Raw genomic sequence first — 27,959 nt, forward strand, 5'->3', positions numbered from 1 at the left:
TAGAAAGCTCTCCAAAGAGTGAGCTTTGAAGATTGCTTTAAAGGATAAAAAAGTTCTGTGTTTTTCAAAACCAGTTCTATACGAGACTGTAGGTTTAGTGATACACTTAATATATGCTACCAACGTAGACTCAGTGATTTGTATCTTAATAGCAAAAAGGCATGTGAAGAAACCGGGCAAGACCAGACTTGATTTTACCCTCTTTGCTTGGCAGCACGTTACCTACTCTGCCGTGGCTGGGAGTGCTGACATGTCTGGAATGCAAAGTTTACTTGCCGTTATGCTGCAGTGACATCATGCTAAAGAAACTTATTGTGTTTTTAGGTGTTGAGGTGTTGTCTTCCCTTTATTGTCATGTATTGAAAGAAGTGATTGTTTTGTTTTTTTCTTTTGGCCCCCTACAATTCTGGGAGTTGGAACAGTGCCCTGCACGAACGACCGGCCATTTTGCTAGTTTGTGCCTATGAACAGTGTTCTGAGGTTGCTTAGAAACTCTTGAATGAAGCATTAAAAACGTTCAAACTACTTAGATTTTACACAGCAAGTTAGGAAAAAAGTCTTAATTCACTATTAAATATTATTGTATATTTTGAGTTAAATACCATACGTTAAGTATTTATCTAGTTATTTGTGTTTTCCTTTTGAAAGGTGCTGTGGGCTCTCATCAGCCGCATATTTCAGGGAAATGTGGACAACTTGGATGCACACAGATACATGGGAGGAGTGGTAGTGTGGATTCTGATTTACAATTTTTAGGATTAAATAACTGTCAGCAAGACAAAGGTACATGGATTGTAACTGTATTATAAGTCGGTGCATGTTGCTTTTGGCATGTCTTTTTTTTTCTGTGTTGGATTATTTAAGCTATTACTCAAATGTTGTTTCATACCTATACAGAAGCAGGTAGTGCCTCACTCCTGTTTTTCACCCATGGTTATTTGATTTGCCACCCACACCTTTGATATCTGGCTGTATCAGGGTAACGGAATCTGAACTTTTCTTGAAAATCTGATTTTTAGTGTTCTGTTAATAGTATATATCAGATCAGTCCAGCCTGCTTGACAGCAGGGGCCAGCTCTGACTCTTGCCTCTCTAGCACTAGTTAATATACTTCTTTTGGTCCCCTGTAACGTGGTGAGGACAGCAGAGGTGCATGTGCATTAACATGTGCGTACGCAAGCGGAGGCAAAGGTCTGTCGCTTCCTCGGAGGCCAACAGCTGGAGGGAATTGTCCTGCAGAGACACTGTTGGTATATGTAAAGCTTTTAATTCTCATATCCTTGTTTTAATTTGGTCTCTGAAACTCGTTGTTAGCTGACAACTGATTGGCATTCGCTATACAGTTTTTACCAGGGAGATACACAGGGCACTGCTGTTTCAGGCAGCGTTTGCTGCTAGTTTCAAACGTGAGGCTAAGGACTTGAGCGAGTGTGCTTTAACCCTAGGGATGGAGGCTGGGATAGATCAGCAGGGTAGCATGTAGAAGCTTCCCTATTCATAAATAAAAATAATGCCAGATGTACATTCATAGTGAAGGAATAAACTCACTCCAGAGGAATGGATGGCAGCAATACCAAATCTGTGGGCAAAGCTGCTGGAGTGGCTACTTGGCTCCAGATGTGGTGCTAGTGGTCATGCTGAAACCTTCCTGGAAGCTGTCTAGGACCTTCCCTTGCTAACTGTACTCCCAGCTAGCCATGGGCTGCTAGCCATGGTGGTGTTCTGGTACCCGTGGAAAGAATGGAGAAATTCCCTCTTCGGTTTTTGCCTCCGCAGCTACTGAGTCAATCTTCTGTCCTTTCACATCAGTCTTCAAAATGCTGCCAGGTACTTTGTACTTGCTGATTTATTCTTTGCAAGCAGTTTTTGTGCCACCTACTATCGTTACTCTAGCCTTTCTCCTGTAACGCTGCCCCACGCCTGACCTGGTTTTCTCAGTTTTGTTTCCCAAGGATAGCCCTGGGGAGCGTCAGGATGCCGCAGGAGCAGAAGGCTGAGACCTTGGAGCTACCTGATTTGTAAAGGCGCTTTCTATGCTTTAATCGTAACAAAAGGCATGAGTTTCTCAGGGATGACACAGCCAGTTAATAGATTCCCTGCATCCAGCTCGCTGTGTAACTTGTTCTCGCTCCCGGGCTGCGCTTTCCCGCTCACAGTTACGGCAGGATCATTTGTGGGTTTGTACTCTCCATCAGATCGCTGAAATGGTCCAGCTTAAAATGATCCTTACAGAAACTGTCAGGAACATTGCGAAAGCTTGTCCTCTTATGCACTTACATGGTTAAAAATTTGAGCGTATGTGGGAAACAGTTCTGCTCTCTATGTTTTTATGAGTTCAGCATCTGCTTTTCCTGGAAAACAATTAAAACAATTTAATTCTAAATCTATATTTATTTTTCCACTTCTGATATACTAATTTGCGGGAAAAATAATTGTTTGTATTTTTAGATTTTCAAAGGAAATAGAATTTATAACATTTTTGCTTCCTTATTTGTACTCTTGTATCACTGAGTTTTGAGAACAGTGTTTGTAAATCTTCTGCTATACAGACTTGAAATATGGAGCAGCAAGCAACAGAAGTATGCTCTATCTACTTATATCTTTTTTAAAAAATATAATTCTTAAAGCATCACTGCCAAATAGCTTAGACACAAACTCATTTCATCAAATGCAGAAAAAGGAAGTCAATATTCTGAGAGACAGTTCAGTTTGAAAAATGGCTTTATATCATCTGATTTAATTCAGTTTGTCGCTTGGCTTAAATGCTAACCTTTATTTTTTGTTGTCCAGAGAGTGTATTATTTCATTGTAAATTATTACAAGAGATGTCAGAGAGGCTGATTATGCTAAATACTGTTCTCTCTTTCTTTGCTCAGTTTGTGCCAGCCTAAATTTTTCCAGCAAGGCACAGAGAACTTTTTGCAGTCCAGCAGAGCATGGGTTGTCCTTCCAAGGCTCTGGTGCAAGTCAGGGGGCCTTCATCCTGCCGTCCTATCCTCTGTCGTCCCCCCGAAATAGCCCAAAGCACGTCTCCCCTCCCGCTGACTCTCCGAAGAAGTCACAAGATACCACCATTAACTTCTCAAACTCCTGGCCGCTGAAGAGCTTCGAAGGACTGCCTAAGCCTAGTTCCCAGAAGACGCTCCTCAGTCAGAAGTCAGGAGACAATGCAGGTAGGAGTGTTGCCACGTGCAGTGAAAACTGATTTCAGGTTTGTACTTTGAGTGACTTCAAAAAATGGTCAGAAACCCTGCAGTGGCAGGTCAATTTTGAATTATGCAACGTCCCAACTGTGAGATTTTTGTACCTGCACCTTAGTAGTCATACTGCTAGAGGCTTCTGTAAAAAAAGAGATGTTTGTGATTTAGTAGTTTTATATACTGGCATGTTTCATTCCTTCTGTCTTTTAAATATGTGGGATAAAGTACAATATGCAACAATACCATTTTTGTTATTGATAACCTATCAGTGAACAGTTTGCCACCATACTAAAATAAAAACAACCCCCAAAATCTAGCACTTTCAAAGAAAGCCGATACAAAAAGACCTGTTACCTCTAGTACTCTCATTAATGCATATGTAAAAAACATTACTCACTGCATTTTGCCTTTTGACCTTTTTATTTGGAAACTTATGTCTCAAATTGCTAGCTCTCAGAATAGCTCTTTAAAATCTGGTTGCAAACAGCTACATCTCTAATGAGTGGAATCTGTGCTAATTTCATCTCAATTCACATTGCCAACTAATGGCAAAGACTACTGTTTACGATCTGATTTCCTCTGTCTTTGAAAACCTCATGTACACATTGGTTAACTTGAAATAGTTTTTAAACTTATTTAATCACAATTGTTTAAATACACTTAGCTAAATTGGTTCAAGTACTTATTAAAGGAAATCTAGTTTAAAGTTAAGAAGAGCTTTACTCTTAAATAGATTCCTAATCATTCATGAAGCATAGGTGGTTTACGCAAAGCAAGACTTTCCACACACAGTTTTGCATCAGTTTAAAGAAATCAGTTTTAAATTTCATCTTAATTGAAACCCATATTTCCGTGTGTATGTAGAAATTCTCTAAATTAGTTCTTTGGAAGTTGTCTGTGCCTTGAATGCATATAATTTTACCCTGGAGATTTGTGTTCATCACTTGCTGATTTTCAGTGTGTTTTCCATATGGTTTTCATTTTTTTCCATCTCTTTAGAATAACTTTATTGTTGTTACACAGCTTACAGTAGAGTTTGGTGGGTGCCGTTCTTCTTTTTTCTGAATTAAGAAAGATAAATTTCAGTACCTTTTAAAGGCACTAAGTATATGTTGGTATGCATATGCATGAAATAGACTAATTTATATTTTTTAAAAAAGGAGACACTAAAAGCAGAAGTGAATGGTAACTGAGCTTAAAATGCAGAGAGATGAAAAAACTAGAGTCAGGAAGTTATAAAAAAAGCAATGCAAGAAGGCATGTCTGGTACTATTTTAATTACTTTGTAAAATTAAGTGTTGGAAAACGTGCATGAGTAAGTATTCAGAAATTTGTTTTGGTGCATTTGGAAAATAGATGTTGGAGGAGGAAGGTTGAAAGTTTTTCAAATTATGCATGGTATAAAAACACAGTTGGATAGGAAATGATTATTTGCTGTTCATGTAAGAAATCTAATTCTGTCTATGCGTGTATGTGTATGTCTGTGTGTATGCATATGTACATGTATGAATGAACAAAGGCGGTTCTGTGACACCAGGTTTTAACTGCAAGGAAGTACTCTTGTTATGCTCTTTGTGGAACTCGTAACTGCAGGGTGCTATCAAGGCCAAAAGCAGGAGTTTACTGAAAAAGTCAGTGGACATATACCAAGAAAGTGGGTCAGCCAGTGTCAGACTGAGGAAGTCACTGACTGAATACTCCATTTCTTACCTTGTCAGGGACAGGCCTTTGATCCGGCTCAGTGTGGTTATTTTTATGTTCTTACTGTTTTTATTAGAATTTGCTCGTACCATGTCCCTGAGATGTATTTATAACAGTAAATGCAATTAAGTTCACAAATGTGGTTTATAGCACTAAATGTCAGCTCATTTTAAAGTGGTTTTTCTTTTGTCACATAAAAAAGAGGGGTGAAGTTTGTCCTGCTCAGTGCTGTGTTGCTGCTCTCCGAAGCACTGACGTGTGGTTGTGTCTCACTCAGGGGAGAATTTGCAGGAGAAACATTCTCCTCTGCAGCTGAAGCCGGCCTTGGTGAGACACCCACCTTCCCGGAGAGGCCTGAATGGGACCAGACCGGTCCCCCCCATTCCCCGCATCGCTAGCCCGTTGCCGGATAAGATCGAATTCAATGTGACTAAGTGGAGAAACGAGGAGTGTGAAGATGTGTGGATGAATGAAGTGGGGAGGAAGCTTGCAGCTGATCTTTCAGAGCTAAATGTTGATGACAAAGAAGTGGACCAAGAAGAGGTTTGTTTAAATATGAGTTTACGCACTTTTAACAATTGATGGAGTTTATTTTTTTTTAAGTGCCAGAAGGTAATAAATATTTGCTGACTTAAATTTTGTGACTGTCATCAGTACAGCAGGTCTGATAAGGTAATAATAAGGTAAGAGTGATTGACAGAAGTAGTTAAAGCAATAAATATCCATGTTGAAACACATTCCCTGTGTTTCTTCCAGACATAGGTGAATTTACCTTTTCTTCTGAGAGCTGAAATCATCATGTAGTACCAAGGCAGGAATTATAAGCATTTATACAGTTTCTGTTTTCACTATCTAGACTTAAGTTTAAATTTCATGTCAGATTTAAATAATAATTCTTTCTTTGGTTATAGCAAGGGGCCCAGAATAACTAATAACTTTATTACTGAAGGACTCATTGGACTCTGAGTTTCCTTAATCTTCCAGGTTTGTTGAAATTTGCCTTTGATACTCCAGTGTGTCTTAGCTGTCTTAGAATTCAGTCGTTCTTGGGTAAAATGAGAAAATCTGACATGAAGCTGGACGAATATGGTCTCACCTTTATCTTTTTAACACAGATAAAATGCAGACACGTTTGGCATTAGGCTTTGTAGGTCATCTCTCCTGGAAGTGGAAATCCACTAGGGGTAATTTGGGCCCATTGCATATATTCAATGGCCAGTGGCTTGAGTGTGCCAGTCAACATGTGAATTTCTTAGGAAATAGTTGAAATAGATAATGCCTTTTAAAATCTGTCCCTTCTGTGACTCATGAGACTTGTCAAACAGACATATTCTAGCATTTCCCTTTATAATTATTGTGTGCCCACCAAATAATTTGCAGTCAGTGTAGCTGTATACCCTGCACTGCTGTTTCTCAGCCACACAGATCTTTCGGTGATGCTCCAAGATGCGCTTATGTATGGGAGTGAGCTTATGCCGATCCCTGCTGCTGTGTCCAATATGTGCTAAGGGATTGTCACTCACTCTGCTGCTCAAGTGTCCCTAATGTTTGAGGAATACTACCTAGCAGCACTGGTATAGGACATAGGAAAAGGCTGCACGCACAAGCCGGATGTTTTCAGAGGCTGTGGAGAGGTGGAACTGTATCCACACTATCCTCACCAGTGCAAACCGAAACTGTTGCAACCTTAATTATGTGAGAAGCATAGGTATTGCATTTGCTTGGATTTCTGCGGTCTTCCTAGCTTGGTCCCAGGCAACCTCTGCTTATTTCTGACATAGCTTGTAGGGATTGTTTGAATCGCAGATCCTGTCCATAGTCCCTGTGGATCTGAAACAGTTGCAGTAGGACTTAATGGCTCTGCTTCACAATCTTTTCCTTCCATCCCGTAGTCACTACTCAAAGTAACTTGATGCGTTAAGCAGATTGGGGAAGAAACACTGTTTTTTCTGAGTGCAGTATAACTTTCTCCCAACATTTCTCTCCTCCATCCTCAAACCTTCCCTTTGATGTCACATACCAATGTCTACATTTTTTTTTTTACATCAAATACATGCTGCCGAAAGAGGAGAGAATATGCTGCAGCATGAAGCTCTAGTTATCATCACTTTTCCTGCTTGTTAGGGTAGGAGCTGCACTTGCTAGGCTTAGCTTTCAGGATTCACTTCTGCGTATTTTGCAGCTCTGTGCAGTTCAGAATGCAAAAGGCTGAGGTCCTACATGCCAATTGGGTGTACCTGCATTCATCAGCCACTTTATTTATTCTAGCCTGTTGAAAAAGGTAAGAGCAGCTGATTGCAAGGAATCTATTCTTGTGCTTTGCAAAATGAAGTTAGATACAGCCTCTGTAGAGTATTTGCATTTATTCGTATGATAATTATTCTTGTAGAATAAAACACATTAAGATACTGGATAACCTATGTAAATGTTCAGTGGCGTTGCCCAGTAGGGGCATGCGTGTGAAAATCCTGTTTGAACTAAACTAGTGAATTGAACTAAACATTTAGAAACATACTTGCTTTTGCTTAAGAAAGCCTTTTTCCTGTTCGGTGAATAAATACTGTTGTTTTCTTTTCGATCCTGTTTAGATGCAGAGTTCGCTTAGATCTCTACGAAATAGCGCAGCTAAGAAGAGGGCAAAGCTAAGCAGCAGCATTTCAGACCTGGAGAGTCCTGATTCTGCTCTTAAACTTGATCTGTCTGTGGATTCCCCTTCCCACGCTTCCTCCCCAAGTGGGAGCTCCTACAGCGAGAGTGGCGTCTGCAGCCAGGAGCCTCTGACCTCGCCGATGTCCGCAGCCCCTCCGAGGAGGAGAGTAATGTGAGTGTAACTTGTGCGTTAGCTCTGAGGGGAATTCTCACGCAGAAACTCTGCTGGTGTTAGTTACGCATTAAAGGAGTGAAATCTGTAGTTTATTTTTTATATACTTGATTTAATCTGTGAATTATTTTCCTACCTAAAAATACTTTCCTCTACACTCTAGCTGCTTAATTATGTTATTCCAGTTTGCTGCTGCTTTTAACTAGAAAGAAACCCAAGGTATAGCCATGGTAACACCATGCAGCTGAAGTCCTGCCAGTGGTAGTAAATATTTTATGATGATTTTAGCCTGTCATAGAAGGTATGTGAACCGTAGCCGAAACAAATAAGTAAGAAGGAGAATAAGCTTAGAGGAGGGATAAGGTTTGTTTATTACAGCCTGGACATTTAAGCAGGATTTTTTTTTTGAGATAAGAAACTTTTTATGAACTATTTATTTATTTTTTAAATGAAGTAAAAAGAGTTTTGTGGAATTTTGCAAATTCTGCAGTACACATCTTCTTTCCACTCTGGGAGCCCCTGAGAAAGCTGTCTGTAGCTCTGATCCTAAGAATACCTTGTGTTTTTGTCTGCACTAACTGCATCTTTTTAAAACTGGCATACAGCTGTATTAACAAAATAGGAAAGAAACGAAGGGACCAAAGGAAGGTTATTGAGACAGAGGGAGCCTAATATGGTTTAGAAACAGAGGATTTTCACAGCTGTGGAGTCTCAGGGGTAATTTCTGTCTTCCACATATGCATTACTGCTGAATTGTAGTTCTAAAAATAACCTTTAAAATGACACATGAAAATGCAAGAATACCCAGAAAATCAAGACTATAAACTTCTGCATGTGGTGTTCTTTGAGGCAAGGTTTTGGCCAGAACAGCTATGACTAAAGATGCATGCTGTAGCACATATCATTTCAAGTATTTTGTGACAACACAAGCTTAATATTTTACAGGATTCGCAGATACTGGATCTATCAGAGAGGTTAGTTCAGATGCTAATTTACCAGTATTGGAAATTGGCATTGTCTGTTCACAAAATAGGTGCGGTGGGCAACAAAATTGTAGATTTCTTCTGTGTATCTACTTTTAGAAGGATTGGTTCTGATATAGTGCCATGAATAATGGGAACTTGATACTGGTGTTAGTGAAGTTTCTCTTCAGTTGCTGATGTATATAGGCTTTCCTCAGGATCATAAAAATCAGTCTTCTTGTTTTCAGTGCTAGCAGAAACAGGAATAGCTGCTGTTTCCCTAACTCTAATGTAGACCTGGACAGTACTTAACAGTGCAGAGCTCTGTGTTGAAGCATCTTTAATATTCAGATACATAATTTTAAAAAAGAAGTGTCAAGATTGTCTGGTATAAAACAGCATTTTTCTGGTGAATATCTGTCTGCTAGAAACTGAGCTGAAAGCACAGCTAATTTCTGAAAATCAAAAGTCAGTAGATTTGGTCACTGTCATTTGCCCCTCTTTGCCAGATTGCAATCAGCAGCGTAAGTCCCCTAAACAAACGATTCCTTCGCTTTTTGAATGTGTGTTAATTTTACTCCTACTGTAAAGTCTATTTTTAAGGCTTGTCTTTATGGTGTTCTTCATAGTGGAACTGCTAATGAAATAATTTCTACTGAATTAATTTTCTTTTTCTACTCATTGTGAACATCTGTAGAAGTATACTGGAAATATTTGTCCACAAAATATACTGGGGAAGAGAAACTGAAATATATCTATGTCTCTGCTAGAAGGTGTTGTTCAGGTGGGCTTTGACTAGTGTGTATAATTGTATGTATAAAAATGTATTTTATATTGTAACAGGTCAGACATCTTTCCACTACTTGGCAGCAAATCACAGCCTGCAAGGATATCTTCAGCAAGAAAGAGAGAGACTAATGTGACAGAACATACCTCCAGCACAGGTATTTTACTGAGTTTATAAATACGTAACTTGCTTCATAGCTGTGACAGAATGGTCACTTTGGCTAGTATTTGATTTGACTTTGTTTTCACTTGTTCAGTGAGATTTTGTCCCTGGAGCACTTAAAAAAAAAGGTAATTGCTAGACTTTATTTGATCGAACTGAGATTGTATCATGATACTGCAGGTGAGAACATATTCCAGGGTTTCTTTCTTTCTATGTCATGATAAAATGTTTTAATACAAACATCCCCTGTGAGCATGTGCCCTTCAAAATTCAAAACGGTATTGTTCGAAAATTCATTGGACACCAGCGGGATAAGGGTAGAAAGGGTCAAGAGGTTGCAAGCAGTTAATTTCTTTGTGAATAACTGAAGTTCAGTGATGCTGTTCTATTTAATGCATATAGTGAACTGCAAGTAACTGCAGATTTTTATAATGGACAAAAATCGATTGTTTATGATTGTTTATGTTTAATCAAGTTTGGCTCAACTAGATGGAGATATTTCTTGCAGGAAAAGAACTGAGGGAGCTTAGCCCACCAAGTTCTTTTCTGACCGCTCTTCCCGAGCACTGCTCTGAAGCACCGTCTTGGAGCCTCAGCAGCTGTGTGTTTTTTTCAGAAAACTCGGTGATACTAAGATTGGAGGGTGTCTCACAAGACTGAATTTGCGAAGCCATCACATTCAAAAAACAGCAGTGGCTACTGAAACTGATGATCTTTTTTCAGAAAGTGTCTTTTTTCTTAGGCTAAATCACCTAATAGGTTTGTGAAGTAACAGCCTAAGTGGGAAGGCAAATACTGCAGATACATAGTAATAAATATTGTGGTTAACTGTTTTGCATTCATTACATGAAAAGACCTTTTGCAAGAAGTTGACCTTTGGTGTAAAATAATGAGCAGCACAATTATTTTGCTTACTGAACCAGTGAATCAACCAGAACTCATGGCCCCTGACCTCTTGTGAAGAGCTGACAGCATACTTTACGGATAAGGTCAACTTAATACGTGTGCAGCTAACCGATAAAGAAAATTCCATTGCTGGCTAGGTTGGAATAGCTTCCTCCAACTACTGACTGGATTCGGCCCATCACACAAGTGAAATCTCACAAAGCTCTGAATTTTTATACTAGAATTTGTAGAACTTGTAAAAATCATTTTGACATTTAGCTGTTGTCACCAAATAAAAGCTTTTTTGAACATTGAACGTAAATCCCCCTTACTGTAATTTAATCTCATTACTTTTTGTTTTTAATACCAAGGATGGAATATTTTTTTCTTCCAAACAGCAACCTGTTATGTATCAGATTATTCCTTTTTTCTCTTTTGTCTTCTGTTCTCTGGACTAACCCCCCAGAACCCCTGTTCTCTGGACTAACCCCTCTGGACTAAACCCTCAGCTTCTGTTAGGCTTGTCTCAGTGGAAGGGTTGTGAGCTGTGGACACCGCGGGCTTCCCGCGTTCCCTTTGTCGTGCGCCGGCTCGTGCAGCTTTCGGCAGCCGAAGCTGTGAAAAATCTGTCTCCCCGCCACCAGGCCAGCACGTACTACTGGTCCAGCGGGCAGAGGATGCTGTTGTACCAGCTACTCAAAGCAAGTAATGGGTCAGGCCCTGCTACGTGACATCTGAATTTTGATCTATGAAACGGCTGAGCTTCTCTGGGACAGCGCAGAAGTTCTCAGTCAAGGAGATCTGGACCTCACGGGGGTCTGGCCGTGCAGTAATTTTCCAGCACCTCTCAGGCCAGTCCAGATTCGGACGGCTCTTCGGGCCCAGCCCACAGTGTCCTCGCTGGAAGAGCCTTTCCCCCTCAAGCATCCCACAACGAAACATTCCCTTGGTTTCCAGCCCTAGCAGAGCGAACCAGTCTGCTCCCGGCTAAGGTCTGCCCTGGAGAACGCGAGAAAGCGGTCCAGGGGTTGCACTGCGGCTCTGGATCCCGCGTGTGTCTGCATCAGGACAGACCCTCGGGCGGGGGGTAGGTGGGTGTTAGGAACTGCCTCCCCGTGCGTGCTCACGTGCACCGGCCGCAGTGGCTCTGCCGGTGGAGGCAGAGCTGCTGTCCCGCTGTTCCCTGCGGTGCAGTATGGGAGAAGCCTGGACCGCTCTCGAGGCTGGGTCACATCAGTCAATCCCCTTGGCCACGTCTGCCATTGACTTCATTTAAGTGCAGTCTAAATTATATGGAATTTAAGAAATACATACTAAAAATGCATATATAGAAACACATCTGCCTTTAGGTGCTTTAATTTTAGGGGTATTTGGAAAAACAGAAATGATCCTTTATAGGATCCCAGAAGTAATTAGCTTTTTTTTTTTTTAACCAAAACTACAGTGTATCGAGAATGTTTTGCAGATATAAAAATGCTTGTTTTCTGTTGTTAATAATTTCAATATGAAAATGTTTTGTGTTCTCATGACATTTTAAAAAGGAAATATTTCAGTTAATCGAATCATGACTTAATTTTGATTTTAATGATGAATTAATTAGTGTTTGTGTTCATATTTGAAAGACATTTAAATAAAAACAAATTTTCAAGCTTTGGGTTAGATTTTTCAACAGGGATGTATCTGTATACAAGAGCCTTTGCATGTGAAAGGTGAATTGACCCTGAGCATCTTTGCTGACATGTTCAGGTTTCTGTGGGAAAGAGTGCTCATACTGTATATGGAAAAACAGTCTGAGAGTCTCTGAAAATGTGACTTTTGAGAGTCCTGTATTACACAATTTTTTTATATATATATTTGCTATTTTTCCTTTTACAGGGCTGTTTCATGATAAAGGGACTTCGAATGTCAGCATAGTTGGCCAGCGTTTGAGATGTGGCAATGGGTGTGGTGATTTTGAAGACAAGAAGCAAAGTGAAGTGCCACCTACTATTTTTAAAAGTCAAAACATAGAACACCAGAGGAATTTTAAGCATTCAAAAGGTTTGTGAGTCTGCTGCATTACTGTTCATCTGACCTCTCGTTTATGGCAAAAAGGCTATATATATATCTTTTTTAAAACCAGCTTTTATAGAAAATACATTTCAAGGTGCTTAGCTTTATTCCCTCTCTTCTAGTCTTTATATTTTATTAGTCTATATATTTTATATTCTAATCAGTTGGAGGGTTTTGACATTAACTTAAATTAGTGTCAGTTAAAGTTAAAGGTCGGGAGATAGTAAATGCCATGAAAAAGAAAGATCAAAATGTTATTTACTTCAGTCTGAATATTAATAGCTTTAAAAGTTTGTGATTTTAAATTACTTTGTTGTTCATTGGTAAAATTAAGGAACTTAAGCCATTAGATTTTTTTATTTCAGTTTCAACTGTGTCATTTTAATACTGAGAACATACTAGGAATAATCCAGTGAAACTGTTTTCTACATCATAATTGCTGTGTATATGATACAGATGTATGTAAATGATGTTCCAAAAAAGCTTTTTTTTTTTTTGAACATTAAATGTAAAATGTGGAAGTCAGTTTAAGGAGTACATGTCCTCACTGTCTCCTCTTGTTCAGATCTCACTCATAGTGGCTAAAATAAACATCAAGTAACAACATTTTAGTGGCAGATATGAAAGTAAATAGCAATATTCCAAGTGTTAGTAGATATTGAATCGTAAAGATGATCTTTGTCCCACTAAGACTTTTCGTGCTATGATTTTGTGATTAAAAATGGATAATTTGTCTAATCTCAGTTTTTTTCTTTTTACAAATAATGAAGTGCTATTTTATACAAAAGATGCAAAGCTGAGCAATGGAAGTAGAGTATATAGTCACATTTATAAATCGTTTGTTCGTTAATACCTGCTTATTCCATGCCACCTGTAAAATGGAGATCTGTAAATGCTTTGGCCAGGATCTGTGGTAGGACAGAAGGTCCAGAGAGGGTGCAGTATTCAGTGCGCATTCAGCTACAGTCTAACAGCGAATTTCTCGTGAAGCTCCAAGATTGTATTCAAGAAAATGACAAAAGACCAATTTTGACAGTTCTCAAATATTAAAGTGTGGAACATCCAGAAGCCAGTGATTGTTTTTGTGGGAGGACAACATAATTTTTTCCGCAGAAACCCTTTCAGTTGATCTTTCTTTCTCATAAAGCACAAAAAAGAGACATCCAAAATTAAAACTGTGTAATATTCAGATCACTTGCAAGGGAAAGAGGAGTCTCTCATATCTTGCACCTGTAATCATTCTGTGGCAAACTAGTGATGGAGATAAAGGCAGTTAAGTACAAGAGGTCTGACGAGTCCCCACCTGTGATCCTTCGGCATGCCTAGTTAGAGGGCAACTATGAGAGAAATTTCAGATTATTTAGGTTAAATAGCAAAACCAAATGTTGATCTTCCATTGTCAGAAATTACCAATTTTGATTTGCAATTAGTGTAGCCAGAACGGAACTACATAAAATATGTCATCCATTTAACTGAGAAACTTAGGAAACTGCTGATTTATACAGAAAACATTACGTGCTGTTTGGGACAAAAAAAATAATACTTCATCAAATACTGTTTTGATTCAATTGTTCTGAATTATGTAAGAAATAGTTCAGTACTTCCATTAAATGAGTTTAAAACTTCTGTTTTTTTGTGGAATCTGTTGGTTTAAACAGATATTACCTCCTCTTACAAACACTGGTTATCTTTACTATCTTTGGCAGAAATTATATTTACTGCATGCATACAATTATTCTGAGAATATCAGTATTGGGTAAATCTTGTGAACTTCAGTAACTTGAAAAAACAATGATTTATAAATGTGATAAAGAATTCAGATGTCAGTGTATGACGACATTGTAGAAGAATAAAACATCTACCAAAGGGTAAACTACATGATTTACATGATCTGTGGGGGTTTTTTGGCTTTCTTTTTTTTTATTTGGTTGTTGTTTTTTAGGTTTTACAGGGTCAACTTCTAGTTTTCAACAAATGAACAACCAAGATTTCATTTCACCAAGGATCTTGTCTGAAGATTCGGTAGCAGTTGTCGGTAAAGGTATTACAAAAACAAAATTATCTCCTATGTTTTATTTATGTTTTTAAAATGAGGAGAAATGTCTTTTTACAGAGTGGGAAAAGGGGAACTGAAATAGATTCCTTAAAACATTTTAAATTTTAGACAGTCTCCAGTTCACATAGTAAATATAAAGAATAATGCTTTCAAGTTTTGCGGTTACATGTTATGTAACTATGTTATGTTTTACTATGCTATTTTCATAAACAATAAAGAATGGTAGCAAATTACAGAGGTGCTTCTTGTAGCCAGGTATGCACACATGCACATACATCCATCGTACTCAGCAGTGTTATAGAAGAGTACCTTTGGATGGAAATTAGCACTAATATGACAATAGCAATGTTTTTATCTTCTGGAACTACTTTTGTTTTGCATTAGTTTTTGATGAATTCTTCTGGCTGAGATGGTTATTTTGAGGAGGACACAACATGATATGCCTTTCAGGTGTTTTTGGAAGTTCTTCTGCACTCATGTATAGCCAGTCCATAACGTGTGTAGAGAACGGAGACGACCAAGCTGTCAAACCAGATGCTGAGCCATCGTCAGGGATCTATGGGAGAGGCATCCGGCAGAACAGTGCTTCTTACCTTCATGTTGAAAAGGAAAAAGAGGCAAGAATTTCAAAACAATTTTATGGTCTCGCTTTGTGTTTTTTAATTGGTATGAACACAGCTGAATATAGTTTTATAGTCTCTATATTCTGGTAAACAAAAGTTTGATTAAAAAACATTAATTCATAGCTCAGGTGGCTGGCAATAGAATACAAGTCTTTTATTTATGTTTTTCACTGAGTTCCGTTATACTTTGAAGACTAAAGCTGGGTTAGTAATGAGAATTCATTTGTCAACATCTGGTTGGCTGTGTGCAAATTTTTGATCTGAGCGGTTTATTTAACTTTTTTTGCAAACAGTAATGAGAACAGTTTCTTTCTCATAAAGTTTGCAAAATGTTACATTAAGCCTAAACCAGAAGTTTCTTGTAATTCAGCATTATTTTTCTAACAATGGTTAAATAAAAAAGGGGCTACATTTTCTCAATAAATTGACTACTGCAAACTGTTCATGCACTCTAAATAAGGACAGGAATGGGCTGGCATTTTTTGATTGGTAAATACATATGAAATAAATTTGGTCTTCTTGGCATAGTCCACATGGACTTTGCATTCTTATCTCAAAAGGGCCATTATTAATGACACTAACTAGCAATACTGCTGATACCAAGTTACGTTGGTTATCTGAAGTGGATTTTTTGTCCAGTCATATTTTAGATTAAAATAAGATTCTTTTTACTATTATTACATCTCCTAATGAGTGGATTAATTTTGTGCAGATAAAAGTTGCCATGTCAAAATCTGCCCAGGATAAGATGAGGCGGAAGAAAAAAGAAGAAAAAGAACAGAATCACAAAGAACAACATGAAGTCAAAGACCTCGAAGAAAAAGATGATGATCCCTGGGCAACACTCAAACTGAATGAACCAGGAAAAATGACAGTAGAAAGTGAGGATTAGTGTTTGTCTTAAATGAATAATGTTCTATTAAATGCTGATGAAGTTGAAATTATAATTCTGGGATAATTATTAAAGATTATGACTGTTAGCGTGACATAAGGCGTGACTTCAGTGAATTTTACATTGCAGTTTGCTCTCCAGTCATTTGTTGTCAGTCTTATAGTGCAAACAGTGGAGAGTAAAGTGCTTATGAGAAATATTTGAAACACTGGAGTTAATAAAAATTACAAAAAGTGAGTTAGGACTGAAAATACAAGTCATTTCCCTTTTTCTCATTTTGTTGTTTTAGTTTGGATGTTTCTTTCTGTTTTCTAGATTTAAGTCTCTATGGGGATATATTAGCATCATCAAGAAATGAATCTTTGTCATTAGAAAATGTTGTCTTGAGTCCTTCATTAAAAAGAACGTCCAGTTTGAAGAAGACACAATGTTCAGCCTTGCTAGATTCTGGTAAGCTGTTACTGAACATAAATTACTAAACCAAATATAAAAGACTGTGTTAAAATGTTTGGATGAGTGGAAGGTGAGAGTTCCAAAATACAGTCAGGTTTAGTATGATTTATTTGTAAAGTGGATTGGCCTGAGGTGCTCTGGAAAGTTACTGGGTGGGGGATAGAACTCATCCCTGCCCCCTTGAAGCATTTTTCAACTGTAATTTGTTAGGGAAATGTTTGAAACACTAGAGGGTTTTTTTCTTGCTCAGTAACTTGAATGATGTAAAGTATTGATGGAAAACTAGCTCTCTTCCAACCCCTTCCTGCCCCAAGAGAAACACTTCTGGGTACGTTTTTCACTGAGAGGTCTTCAAGATACAGAGTCGAAATCTTTTCAGAATACAAGCTCATGTTGATGATGGTCATAGGCTTGAGAATTTCTCAGTTGTCTGTAATATTGGAAAAATATGAATGCATTGTAAATACGACAGAAAGTACTGGTTTTAGTATGACAGTAAAATGAAAAAAATTAGTCTTCCAGATATAATAAGAACTTCATGCTATAATAAACTGATCCTGATTATTATCTTGTTAAAATGGAATTCAGTCATTCATTGGACTAAAAAATTCCTGTTAACAACATTTACTCTGGGGTACTTACTTATATTTATGACTGTACACCTTAGAAAATTATTTCTCAGTAGCTAATTACTCAAAATTATGATTCTTCCATCTCCTCAAACAGTAGAAGCTAGATATATCTGTTCTGTATCACAAGATTAGTACATCAAATTTCTTCCGAAAGCTGAAAAAGTGTTGAACTATATGCAGAGATTTTCAAATTCAATTTTCAGATAAATTCATAGCTAGGCTCTTTAAGTTTTACCACATTGTGCTTTAGCACATTGTACATCTATTTTTATGTTAAAAAAACCCCTACATTTATGTTTGTGACTTTTTAAAGTGGTAGTTGTATGCAAAAATTTTCATTCACCTGTGCTACTATATTGAGGATGTAACAGAGAAAGCTGTCTTTTTGTAAACTTGGTCCTTCAGTAGCAGCACTCTCTATAAACCTCAAACTTTTTATATTTTCTTCCTTTGAAGGAACTGATTTCTGCAGATTATGCTAATTACTTAGTATGTTTTATGGCTTTTCAGATGAAATTTCTCTTGGGGCACGAGGACAGTATAAAGACCGGACCCCATCAGTCACTCACAGTCCAGAAATAATGGATCCATCAGAATTACAGCCATTTTCAAAACCAGAAACAGCACTGACAGAAGCCCTAAGACTTTTAGCTGATGATGACTGGTGAGTGTAAACATCTGTCCAGAGGCTGAACATAATGTATAAGGCATTTACATTGATAACTTACTTTTAACAAACTGGCAAAATGGAGGTAACATAGAAGTATTTTTTTTCCAAGGATTCCAAGTGATAGATGAGGAAAGAAGAAAGTTATTTTTCAGTCTGAATCTAAATTAAATTGTAGCTGTTGTAAAATGATACTTAGTGTGTAAGCTTTCAGAAACTTGAAGAGTTGTTGAAGTCTAAGCCCTGTTTTGTGTAGGGCCCCCACCAATACCTTCTTGTTTATTTTCTGTGGAATACAAGGCTTTCCTGCTGGTCTAATGCCATAATGGGGGCACAGTGCTGCCTTTTCAGTTTTGAGACGGAAAGTAATCCTTTTCTTTACTCTACTGCAAACTGTGGACAGAATTGTAGGAAGCAATTTAGAGGCGAGTATGTTAATGCAGCCCTACTACCACATTAAAGGATAGACCTACTGTGAAAGAATTTCCCATTTTAAATGTCATTGCTATTTACAATCTAATTTGTTTGCTGTTTGGTTCCTTCGTATTTCTCTCACATTTTTTGCAAGAAATTTGTAAATATTTTTAATTTAAATATTTACTTTACATAGGGAGAAGAAAATTGAAGGTCTGAACTTTGTGAGATGTTTGTCTGCCTACCATGCGGATATTCTGACTGTAAAGTTGCATGAAACAAGTTTGGCTGTGGCTCAAGAGGTTAAATTTTAATATCAGAATATTTTACTGGCTTTTTATGTGTATGTGTGTATATGTGTTTTATACCTCTGAGATACATTGACGTGAAATGGTATATTCATCTGTACTTGAATTTTTTCTGTTTTGGACATTCTCGAAAGGGTGAGTTTGTAGTTCAGTGAAGCAGCTCATACTTCAGTTACCAACAGTTTATTTGACTTCCTGATAAACTGAAAACATTTAGATTGTACTTTATAACATTTTAAAGTATATGTATTTTAATTCTCACACATTGTGAATCAAGTAAGAAATGTATTTCTCACTTGATTTTAAAATTATGTAAAAATTACAATTGGAAACATTAAGCTTTACTTAATTTTAAGTATATTTATAAGCAATATTCATTGTTTGTTTGGGTTTTTCTGTGTGCAGGTCAAGAATTTACGCTCAGGTGTTTCTCGAGCTGCTGTGGTCTGTTTAGGGGATTTGTTCACCTACCTGAAAAAGAACATGGATCAAGAACTAGATAATACAGTAAAAGTCCTCTTGCACAAAGCTGGTGAATCCAACACATTTATAAGGGAAGATGTAGACAAAGCACTGAAGGCTATGGTTAATAATGTGACTCCAGCACGTGCACTTTGTTCTCTTATAAATGGAGGGCAAAGGTAATTCTTACTAAGACTTTATGGAGAAATAACCTGTGAATAGATTAAATAGTAAAGTATAGTAATTATTTAGATCTTTTTCAAAATATGATAAACAGAATTTAAAATATAATAATCTAGCTCTGCAAAACTTCTGTCCAGGGGCATATGTTTTTTGGCATATAAGTAAAATGTAGGTTTTTTTCCCCCCTTTCTTTCTGTATTAGGTAAAAAGTTGGCTGTTGATTTTGGAGTCTGGTATATTTTCTTGCAGTTTTGCGAGACTTCAGTAGTTTTATTCTATGTTAATATGATTGTCCTAAGAAACGATTTTGCCTTGTCTAGCAAAGATCAGATAGCATTCTCATTTGCTATTTGTTCTGCAGCCGAAAGGATCTTTTATCAGTTCTTCAGCACTACTTTTTCTTTAGAAAAATGATTTACAACTGGATATCTCTGGATGCAATCGTGTTGGTCCATTTTATATTCCTCTCTTAGACTTAACTGGTTGATAGTCTTTTGTCTGCATTTTAATTTCCTGTGAGTGGTGGTGGCCATTATTTTTCTTGAGTACCTCATACATAACAAGCTTACATTTATGTTTTCATAGTTTGATTCTTTCCTTTAGCTCACTTTAATCTGTAGTAGAAGTTATAGTAATTTCTTTCCCCTTATCCATAAAGTATGTTTTTCTTTTTTCTTTCATATCCTCATTCACCAAAATACCAATGCTTAATCTAGCCATTAGGCGTTCCAGTACGTTAGATGTATAATTAGTTCTACTTATTCTCTACTGTATCTGTCATCACTTAGACAGGTATGAATTTCTTGTAGCCTGTCCTTTCCATTAAGTATATCAGACACAGTGTTGTAAAACAAACTTTAGCGTTGCTGCACAGCTGGAACTCGTAGGAGTTATTCTTGATTCAAACTGTTTTTCTTCCTATTTTGTTTCCTGGGAAGTTGATGATTGTGGAATATATTGATTCTGTCTCCTGAAAGGCAATAAGAACTATTCTTCCATTATTTGAACTTTAAACTGAAAAGCAAATATAAGCCTTGGGAGTTAAATAATGTACAAAACATGCCCACATGCAGTCATTTTTTCTGAATGTAAGAGCAGCAGACAGCAGCCACACACTGCTTTTGCTCAGAAGCTGCGTAAAAAGGCTCAGCAATTATCTGTTTATATACTCCCACCATTTTCCAGAAGTGCTTGGCTAGGCAATACCCATGAGCATAAACGGCTAAATCTGATTCCCCCCTTCACAGTAGCAGCTTCAAACACACTGATCTATGCTTCCGAGATTTCTAGGCCTATGAGGATTGACCCCTCCAATTTGTGGACTCATACATTTTCAGATATGTAAGGTATAAAAATTGTGTGAGCTGTGAGTCTGAGCACAGCGTTTGAAGTGGGGACTTCACAGCTAAAAGCCTCTCGTCAGAGCAGTGACTGAATCACGGAATACAGGATGTTTCTAGTGCAAAACACATCAGCTGCTGGCCAAAGTAGCCTTGTGAGTTGCAGCTTTTCTAGTACTGGCTTCAGGCAACTCTGGCCTTTTTAGCAAGAAAGCCTATGTGGTACATGTGGAGCTGTCATCTCCTGAGGCTGGAACAGTGAATATAAGAATTATATTCAAAGATGAAATTTGGGAGAAGAATGATATCTTTCTTCAGTATAATGTGGAAAGCTTAAGGTTGTGTTTGACACAATGGCATGGTTATACTAAACATGGCTTATACACTGAGTTGCTTAGATTCGCCACAGCTTCTGTATTCAAGTTACCAGTTATGGGTTGGCCTACAAACTCATACGATCTTTTAAAATGTGTGTATTTTCTGTTTTACGCATTTCAAGTCTACTCCGATCATAAGTAAAGCACTTGCAACTCTGAGTAGGTACCTACACTGATTCTTGATCAGCTATGAAATTGTTTTTGACTTCACCAGTAAGAATAATTAAAAGCATTTTTGTTTGCTTTTCTGTGATACTACTCTGAAGATATTGGGTTACTGCTGTAAACTCACTTCTGTAAGTAGATACTCGATCCAAGATCATGATTCCAGGACTAGATCTGAAATCACAGTGATGCATACACTGAAATTTCCTACTATTTTGCATGAGCAGCAGGCATTTGTGGGGAATGGGGACTTGTTTGCCTCAGTTTAGTGAGGTCTTTAAAACTTCATAGCTGTTGTTTTACTGTCAGTACCTATGGTAGGAATTCTCTGCTACTGTTATCCTTCTCCCAGGCTACAGAGAAGTATGACAGCTCTACAGATGTAACTGCAGGTCCTGCAAACTAGTCAAAGCTAGTCTTAATTAGGTTGCTCAGTAATGGCCAACAGTATCGCTGTATTGGCACAGAGTTTAGCGTAGCAGCAGCCAAGTTACTGCACCAGTTTTGCAGCCTGAACTGTATTCTGAGCTGCCACGTTTTGCTATTTTAGTAGACCCAGTTAGTTGTCTTTACACAGACTGAAGCCCTCTGTATGAGCTGCTTGGGCGTCCTGGACTGCAGTGTAGTGTAGTGGTACCTTTACTTCCAGTGAGGCCATGATCATCTATGGAATTACAGAAAACTGAAATCTTGATGAAATGGGAACATAGTCGTTCAGGAAGGATGCTGGATCTTCATGTCTGTCTGAAAAGCTAGGGAGCCACTGGTGCGACTTACCAAATCAATTCTTTTCCTTAGTGCTCTCCTTTAGACCTGTTTTTCCATTTGTGCTATGAAGGATAAACCATACACGTCTCATTTACTGTGCAGTAAAACTGTGCTTAAAATAGCATTTTTAATCTAAAGATGAAAATAAAATTGTGATGTTCTGAATTTGCAAAATTAAATTGTATACACCAAATTCATGTGGAATCAGCAGCATAATTTATATACAAGGTTAGTTTCCTACACAAGTTGAAAATCGATTCCATTGTTTCTCTCATTTTCATCAGCACAGGTATTTGATGATCTCTTTTTTGTAGGAAGTAAACTTCAGCAAGATTTTTAGAAGTCAATAGAATATTGCTTTACTTAATTTTAAATTGATATAAAACAAGATGTGGGTCAGAGCATAGGAATTTGTTTTTCATAAAATATCTGGAAAGAGCACGTTAATAGTGTTCTTTCTAAAACAAATTATTTTTACAATTATTTTTAAGCAAACTAAAAGTTTCACTTTAAAAAGAAGAAAATTACCAGCTCTGTCACTCCCAAAGCTGCAGCATTCTGCCCCAGAAGAAGGCAGAAGAATGAAACTGACTTTAAACAAAAAGGACATTCATTTTTCTCTTTTCATTCTGCATTCTAGTAGTTACAGATTTTAAGTGAATAAAATGAAATTCAGTTCAATGGATTATCCTTTTAAAAAAGTTCAGCGCCTCTTTCTACTTCACAACATTTTTTCTATAAAGCCAGAATAAGTATCTGCATATCGGCAGTATCCTAGTTGCAGTTTATGCTAAAGATGAAAAATAAAAACTTGTACCCCACATTTGGCAGAGCAGATGAATACTGTAACTTAAGTCTTGTCACGGCTTTTTACTAAGCAGTTGTGTTTTCTTTAGCCATCTGCACACAGCGGTGAGGAGATGCACAGCCCAGCACCTGTCGGATGTTGTAGAACGTATGGGTCCTGGACGGATCCTGTCCGGAACCAAAGATGTCACTGACAGGATTTTACCTGCGATAGCCAGGTTTGCACAGGACGGTTCACAAGAAACAAGGTTAGTAAAGCTAACGATAATTCAGATAAGCCTGCTCCAAGCATCTAAAGCTTCTGCGTAGCTCACTGTTTTCCTTAGCAATGACTGATGGCTGTTGAGGTAGCATGTGTAGTCGAACCATCCGAGTGCCTCCTGCAGCTGTGCCTGCCGTGGGAGCAGGAAGAAGAGGGGCTCCAGGGACACGCTCTCCGGGGCACAGACATGGCAAAGGCCATGCAGGGAATCCTGGCGTGGGAACCTGTGCTCTGACTGCCAGGGCTGGGCTACCCAATTTGAAGACAGCAGATACTTCAACATTGAAATGGAGGGCTGTTCTCATTCCTTAATTTGCTCGGTTGTTGTTTAAATAATAATTGCTGGGCACAGTTTCTTTGTGGGAGCAGGAAAAGGGAGTCAGGTTACACTTACAGATAACAATCTTCCTGCACTTTTATACTTCGAAATTACAAGTGTCTAATTATCAATGGACTCACAGAGCAAATCAGTGTTTACAGATGTGTATGTCCTGATCTGTTGCCCTGCAGGTATTATGGTCGAAAGATGCTCTTCAGTATGATGACTCATCCTGATTTTGATAAAATGCTTGAAAAGTATGTGCTGGCCAAGGATTTGCCTTACATTAAGGAGTCTGTTAGCAATCTACGTCAAAAGGTATGTGGAAAAAAGCTTTTGTTGAAGAGGCGAGAAATATAAACTTGCACTAGTAGCTGTTAGGTACAGGCATTGAACCTACAGGGAATGGGAAAGGTGTGTTCAGAGCATTGCAGGTAATCAAGTGACTGCCGCAGAGCAAGTTACTGCTTATTAGCTGAACTGCGTATGCCCTTACTCCTTGCAGATGTGCTGAATCAACTGTACTTTGCTATTATGCTTTGCCTGGCTGTCAGACTTGCCTTTAAAGAGTCTCCAGCAGAGCAGAACAGTTCCAGCCATGCTAATAAATGCTTTCATCTTTGTGCAGGGTCTGGGGGAGATGCCATTAGATACACCCTCAGCAAAAGGAAGACGTTCGCATACCAGTAGTGTTGGACATTCGAGGTCATCATCTACTTCCAGAGATGCTCTCAACATCACTGAGAGGTAATGATCTCATTGAGTGTTTTACCCTGTTGGTAACTGACCTCCAAGGGAATAGCCTCACCACAAGAAAAGGCTGTATAAGCATTCACGAGTTTGTGAAAATTAAACATACCTGAAGGAAAGGGTGAAACTTGACGTTCCCCAAATAAACCCCTTTTAATAGGATAACTGCTTAATATTAAAGTTGCTTTGTGCACTTTAAAGCTAATTTGTTTTATCAACTGGGTATGAAAATACAGTACACAAGCACTTGGAATACACAGTTGACCCATGTCACTGTCATGTCAAGATGTTGCCATTTTGACTCTTTATAGAAACAAAATGCCTGGTGGTAGCTGCAGCGCACTTGAGAAATCAGATTATCTATTTGTGTGCTTACCTGGACAATTAAGGAATCAGTTAGATTTTAGCTGGCATGCCAATGATGCTAGAACATACTGTCCCCATTTTTGGTTTCCTATTTTGTCTTCTAATAGGTCTTCTTTTGAACTGGAAAAAAAAACAACAAAACCAAAAATCTGTATCCAAGAACATCGAGTTCCTAGGGGCTGTGACTAACTCCAGGTTTAAGAAGGTGTATCTATTCAGGAGCAGATTTCTGTCACGCATTCTCCATTATTCAAGATATTAAATCTAGGCTTGATGGTGTATTTTTGCTTTGGCATGTAAAGCTACATGTCTATATAAGAGATGCTCCTTACTGCATTCTGCCCAAGGCAGATAGATGTTGATGCCAAGTTTTGTACTCACAGAGCTAACAGGCTTCAACTTGAAGATGCAAGAAGATGCTTGTTCCATGCCCCATCAAAGACTCTGTTCAAGCATTAGGAGTGAGCTAGGGAATCTGTCTGGACTGAGAATCTCTCTGCACTGGTCTGCAAATGCAAGATACTTATCTGGACTTCAGATAAATTGGAGTCATTAGGCTTTCCTTAGTCAGAAAGACTCCTTTAATAGAATGGAAGAGATTCTCAGTCTGTTCAGTCAAGCTCCAGTGCTTGAAACTCTTCGTCACTTTTAACATCTGAAACACTTCAAACTGTTGCTGTTTTTCACAGTGATGAAATTTGTCCAGTATCAATTACCAATCAAATAAGTTGTTCCTGCTTAGATCCTTAGCCTCATCATTACACTTTAATTGAACTTTAGTCTTCTCCTACTTCACCTCACTCTGTGGGTACCTTCTTAATGGGTGCCTGCTTAGCCAGGAAAGTGATTCTGCTGCCTTCATGATTCTTTCCATGACTATTGAGATTAGATGCCACACAAAATTGGTCTGAAAATCTTCTGTGAAGAGATGTTGAATTTCCATTTCAGCCAGTCACCTAGCTTCCTGTTTCCCAAAATCCTGTTCTTTACTGAAAGAGAAAAGGTGGTATGGGCTGCATAGTTTCAGAATTTCATTTTATTACATTAGAGAACCAAATGGTTTAGGGAGTCTCTCCATGTGTTGTTGGCTATTCTCAGAACTATTTCACAGATTATAGCTACTGGATAATGTAGATAAGTTTGTTTCTTCCACTGAACATTTAAGTATGTTTCACTAGAGTTCAAGTCATGTCATCTGCCTGCTTCAGGAACATCCCAATGTGAGGGGGAGGAATAACTCTTAAATTTTAGAAGTGGAAGGTATGCTGCTTAGGTACACTGGGATCAGTGTACTTAGAGAAAAAAAATTAAACTACAGTAGCTTTATTTTTTTGACTTGTCAATGTGATGTCAGAGTGAGGTAAGGTCGCAGCTGTTCAAACTCTGCTGCTGTCATACAAGAACATAAGAAAACACAAGGCTCGTGCCTAGCTGAAGCTTATCTCATGTGTGGTAGGTACATATGTGTTTAGAGTGGAATGTATATTGAGACTTAAGGGACAATTCCCATTAGGTGTTCTTTTAAAATAACCATATTTAAAGTGTGAGACCTCCTTCATCACAAGATTTTCTGTATGCTCTTGAAATCTGCAGTTCTACTGAAAGAGAATTTCTTAGATTAAAGATTCCTGTTCCAGCTTGCTTATGTGTGCACTGAATAACTTACATTTTCCTTTTCAATAGAGAGTCTACAGAAGCTCGTGAAGTTCCAAGAAAAACAGCTCCTCATAATTCACTAGAAACTGCGGAATATGTTAAAGTCATTACAAATCTACTGAATGCAAAAGACTTCCGTGATCGAATAAACGGAATTAAGCAATTGTTATCAGATACAGAGAACAATCAAGACCTTGTTGTTGCAAACATTGTGAAGGTAACTGTACAAAAACATTCTATTTCAACAGTCTTGAAAGTTCTGACACACAATTTTCTGCTGAAAATCTTAGAATCTCTTTCAATAAGCATGTCTGATTAATAGGAAAACACCGAGGAACAGGTCAGTTATGCTTAAAGAGATAACATGAGCTACAAAGGTAGCTGGAAGTAAATAGGAGGAGCCTGAAAGCTTTCACATAGAGATAGCACTCACGGAACTATTTCTGGAATACTGAGAAAAGATTAAAATACTGGAACAGGTTACAAAAAGATCTTCAGGGAGAAATCAAGATCTGAAAAACTCTCTGAAACACAGGCAGTTGAAATTTGTCTGCAGGTTTATGTAGGAGAAGGTGAGGAAGTGTCTTGGTTGTGAGAACAGCTTAAGGAACGTATTGTTTCTCATAGCAAAGGAGTTTCTTTAGAAGAAGAATACTGCTATGAGATCCGATAGTTGTAAACTAAGGATAGACAGATTGAAAGTAGAAGCAAGACTGCCTTTTAACAGTGCAGTGTCTTCGCTTTGAAGCTGTAAAATATTGCTGTGAATCTTCCCAGTATCCTACCTGTGAATGATTTTGAAATCATTAAATTAAGATCAGATATCTTTCTAAAAGAGGTGAAGTTTAGAATTGTGGGCTTGGTCTACGCAGTGTCAGGTGATACTCAAAGTATGAACAAATTGTAAGAAGTTCAGACTAGAGCTTTTCTGTGAGGATACCTGTTATTTACGCCTCCGAAAGGCAAAAACAAACTTTGGCATGTTACTGCACGTTGTAATGACACTGGGGATTATAAGACTAGAGCCATCTCACTGCGTGCTGTGGGAAACACAGAAACGAAACATATGTCTCAAAGATGCTGTAAATGGACATTCTTTTTGCCCAAGAGAGTTTTGTCCTATCAAAAATACTTTTTTTGCAGAAAATATTAGTCATATCAAAAATTACATATGGCTAGTGTACTTCTATTATGTTGCATAGGAATGATTCAAATTCAGATGAAATTGGCTACAGTTGAATCATACACAGAATACAAATATCAAATGTTGGTTTACTTGCTGAAAGACTAAAATCCCAGTTTTTTGCATATAAAAGCTGTCTCTTAAGAAGATGGACAACAAAATTGTAAATATAAAGGAGGAAATATCATATCTACTTCAAACATTAATTGTTAATTCCAGTAAATGCTGTTTGGATATTTTTTCAGATCTTCGATGCTTTCAAGTCTCGCTTGCATGACTCCAACAGTAAAGTAAATCAGGTTGCTTTGGAGACAATGCACAAGATGATTCCATTGCTGAAAGACAATTTATCACCTGTGATCAACATGCTGATACCTGCCATGGTAGACAACAACCTAAACTCCAAAAATCCAGGGATTTATGCAGCTGTTACAAATGTTATTCAGGCTCTATGTCAACACTTAGGTAATTTACTCACTGTTAATTTTCAAGAGTGTTAATTGCATTAATTAAATTTTAAATGTAAAAGAGTTGCTCTTTAAAATAATTTCCATCCGGACACTGTATTGTGTAATAATTTTTTATTCTCACTCGTCACAAAGCAGACAAGTCATCTTACTATTTCAGTGTTCTGCCAATCCAATAAAAAATACTGCTAGCTGGACTTGTCATAGGTGTGCAGGTGCTTTTGTTATATTTTCATCGC

The 27,959-nt window shown here is 37.9% G+C and overlaps 1 protein-coding gene across 1 annotated transcript in view; it reads left to right on the forward strand.

Annotated features, from left to right (window-relative positions):
• The window catches only part of TOGARAM1 (TOG array regulator of axonemal microtubules 1), a 43,579-nt gene that overhangs the window by 12,589 nt on the left and 3,031 nt on the right, over positions 1-27,959 (forward strand). The window contains exons 3-21 of the mRNA XM_064511791.1: positions 649-783; positions 1,777-1,827; positions 2,877-3,173; positions 5,179-5,444; positions 7,490-7,722; positions 9,528-9,628; positions 12,394-12,558; positions 14,513-14,611; positions 15,077-15,243; positions 15,962-16,130; positions 16,457-16,591; positions 17,737-17,890; positions 18,504-18,609; positions 19,021-19,256; positions 22,807-22,965; positions 23,490-23,616; positions 23,927-24,045; positions 26,098-26,287; positions 27,499-27,718. Of these exons, the coding sequence (XP_064367861.1) occupies positions 649-783; positions 1,777-1,827; positions 2,877-3,173; positions 5,179-5,444; positions 7,490-7,722; positions 9,528-9,628; positions 12,394-12,558; positions 14,513-14,611; positions 15,077-15,243; positions 15,962-16,130; positions 16,457-16,591; positions 17,737-17,890; positions 18,504-18,609; positions 19,021-19,256; positions 22,807-22,965; positions 23,490-23,616; positions 23,927-24,045; positions 26,098-26,287; positions 27,499-27,718 (3,129 nt within the window). The remainder of the gene's footprint in view (positions 1-648; positions 784-1,776; positions 1,828-2,876; positions 3,174-5,178; positions 5,445-7,489; positions 7,723-9,527; positions 9,629-12,393; positions 12,559-14,512; positions 14,612-15,076; positions 15,244-15,961; positions 16,131-16,456; positions 16,592-17,736; positions 17,891-18,503; positions 18,610-19,020; positions 19,257-22,806; positions 22,966-23,489; positions 23,617-23,926; positions 24,046-26,097; positions 26,288-27,498; positions 27,719-27,959) is intronic.

This window comes from Dromaius novaehollandiae, chromosome 5 (genome assembly GCF_036370855.1).
Source record: "Dromaius novaehollandiae isolate bDroNov1 chromosome 5, bDroNov1.hap1, whole genome shotgun sequence".
Lineage (NCBI taxonomy): Eukaryota > Metazoa > Chordata > Aves > Casuariiformes > Dromaiidae > Dromaius > Dromaius novaehollandiae.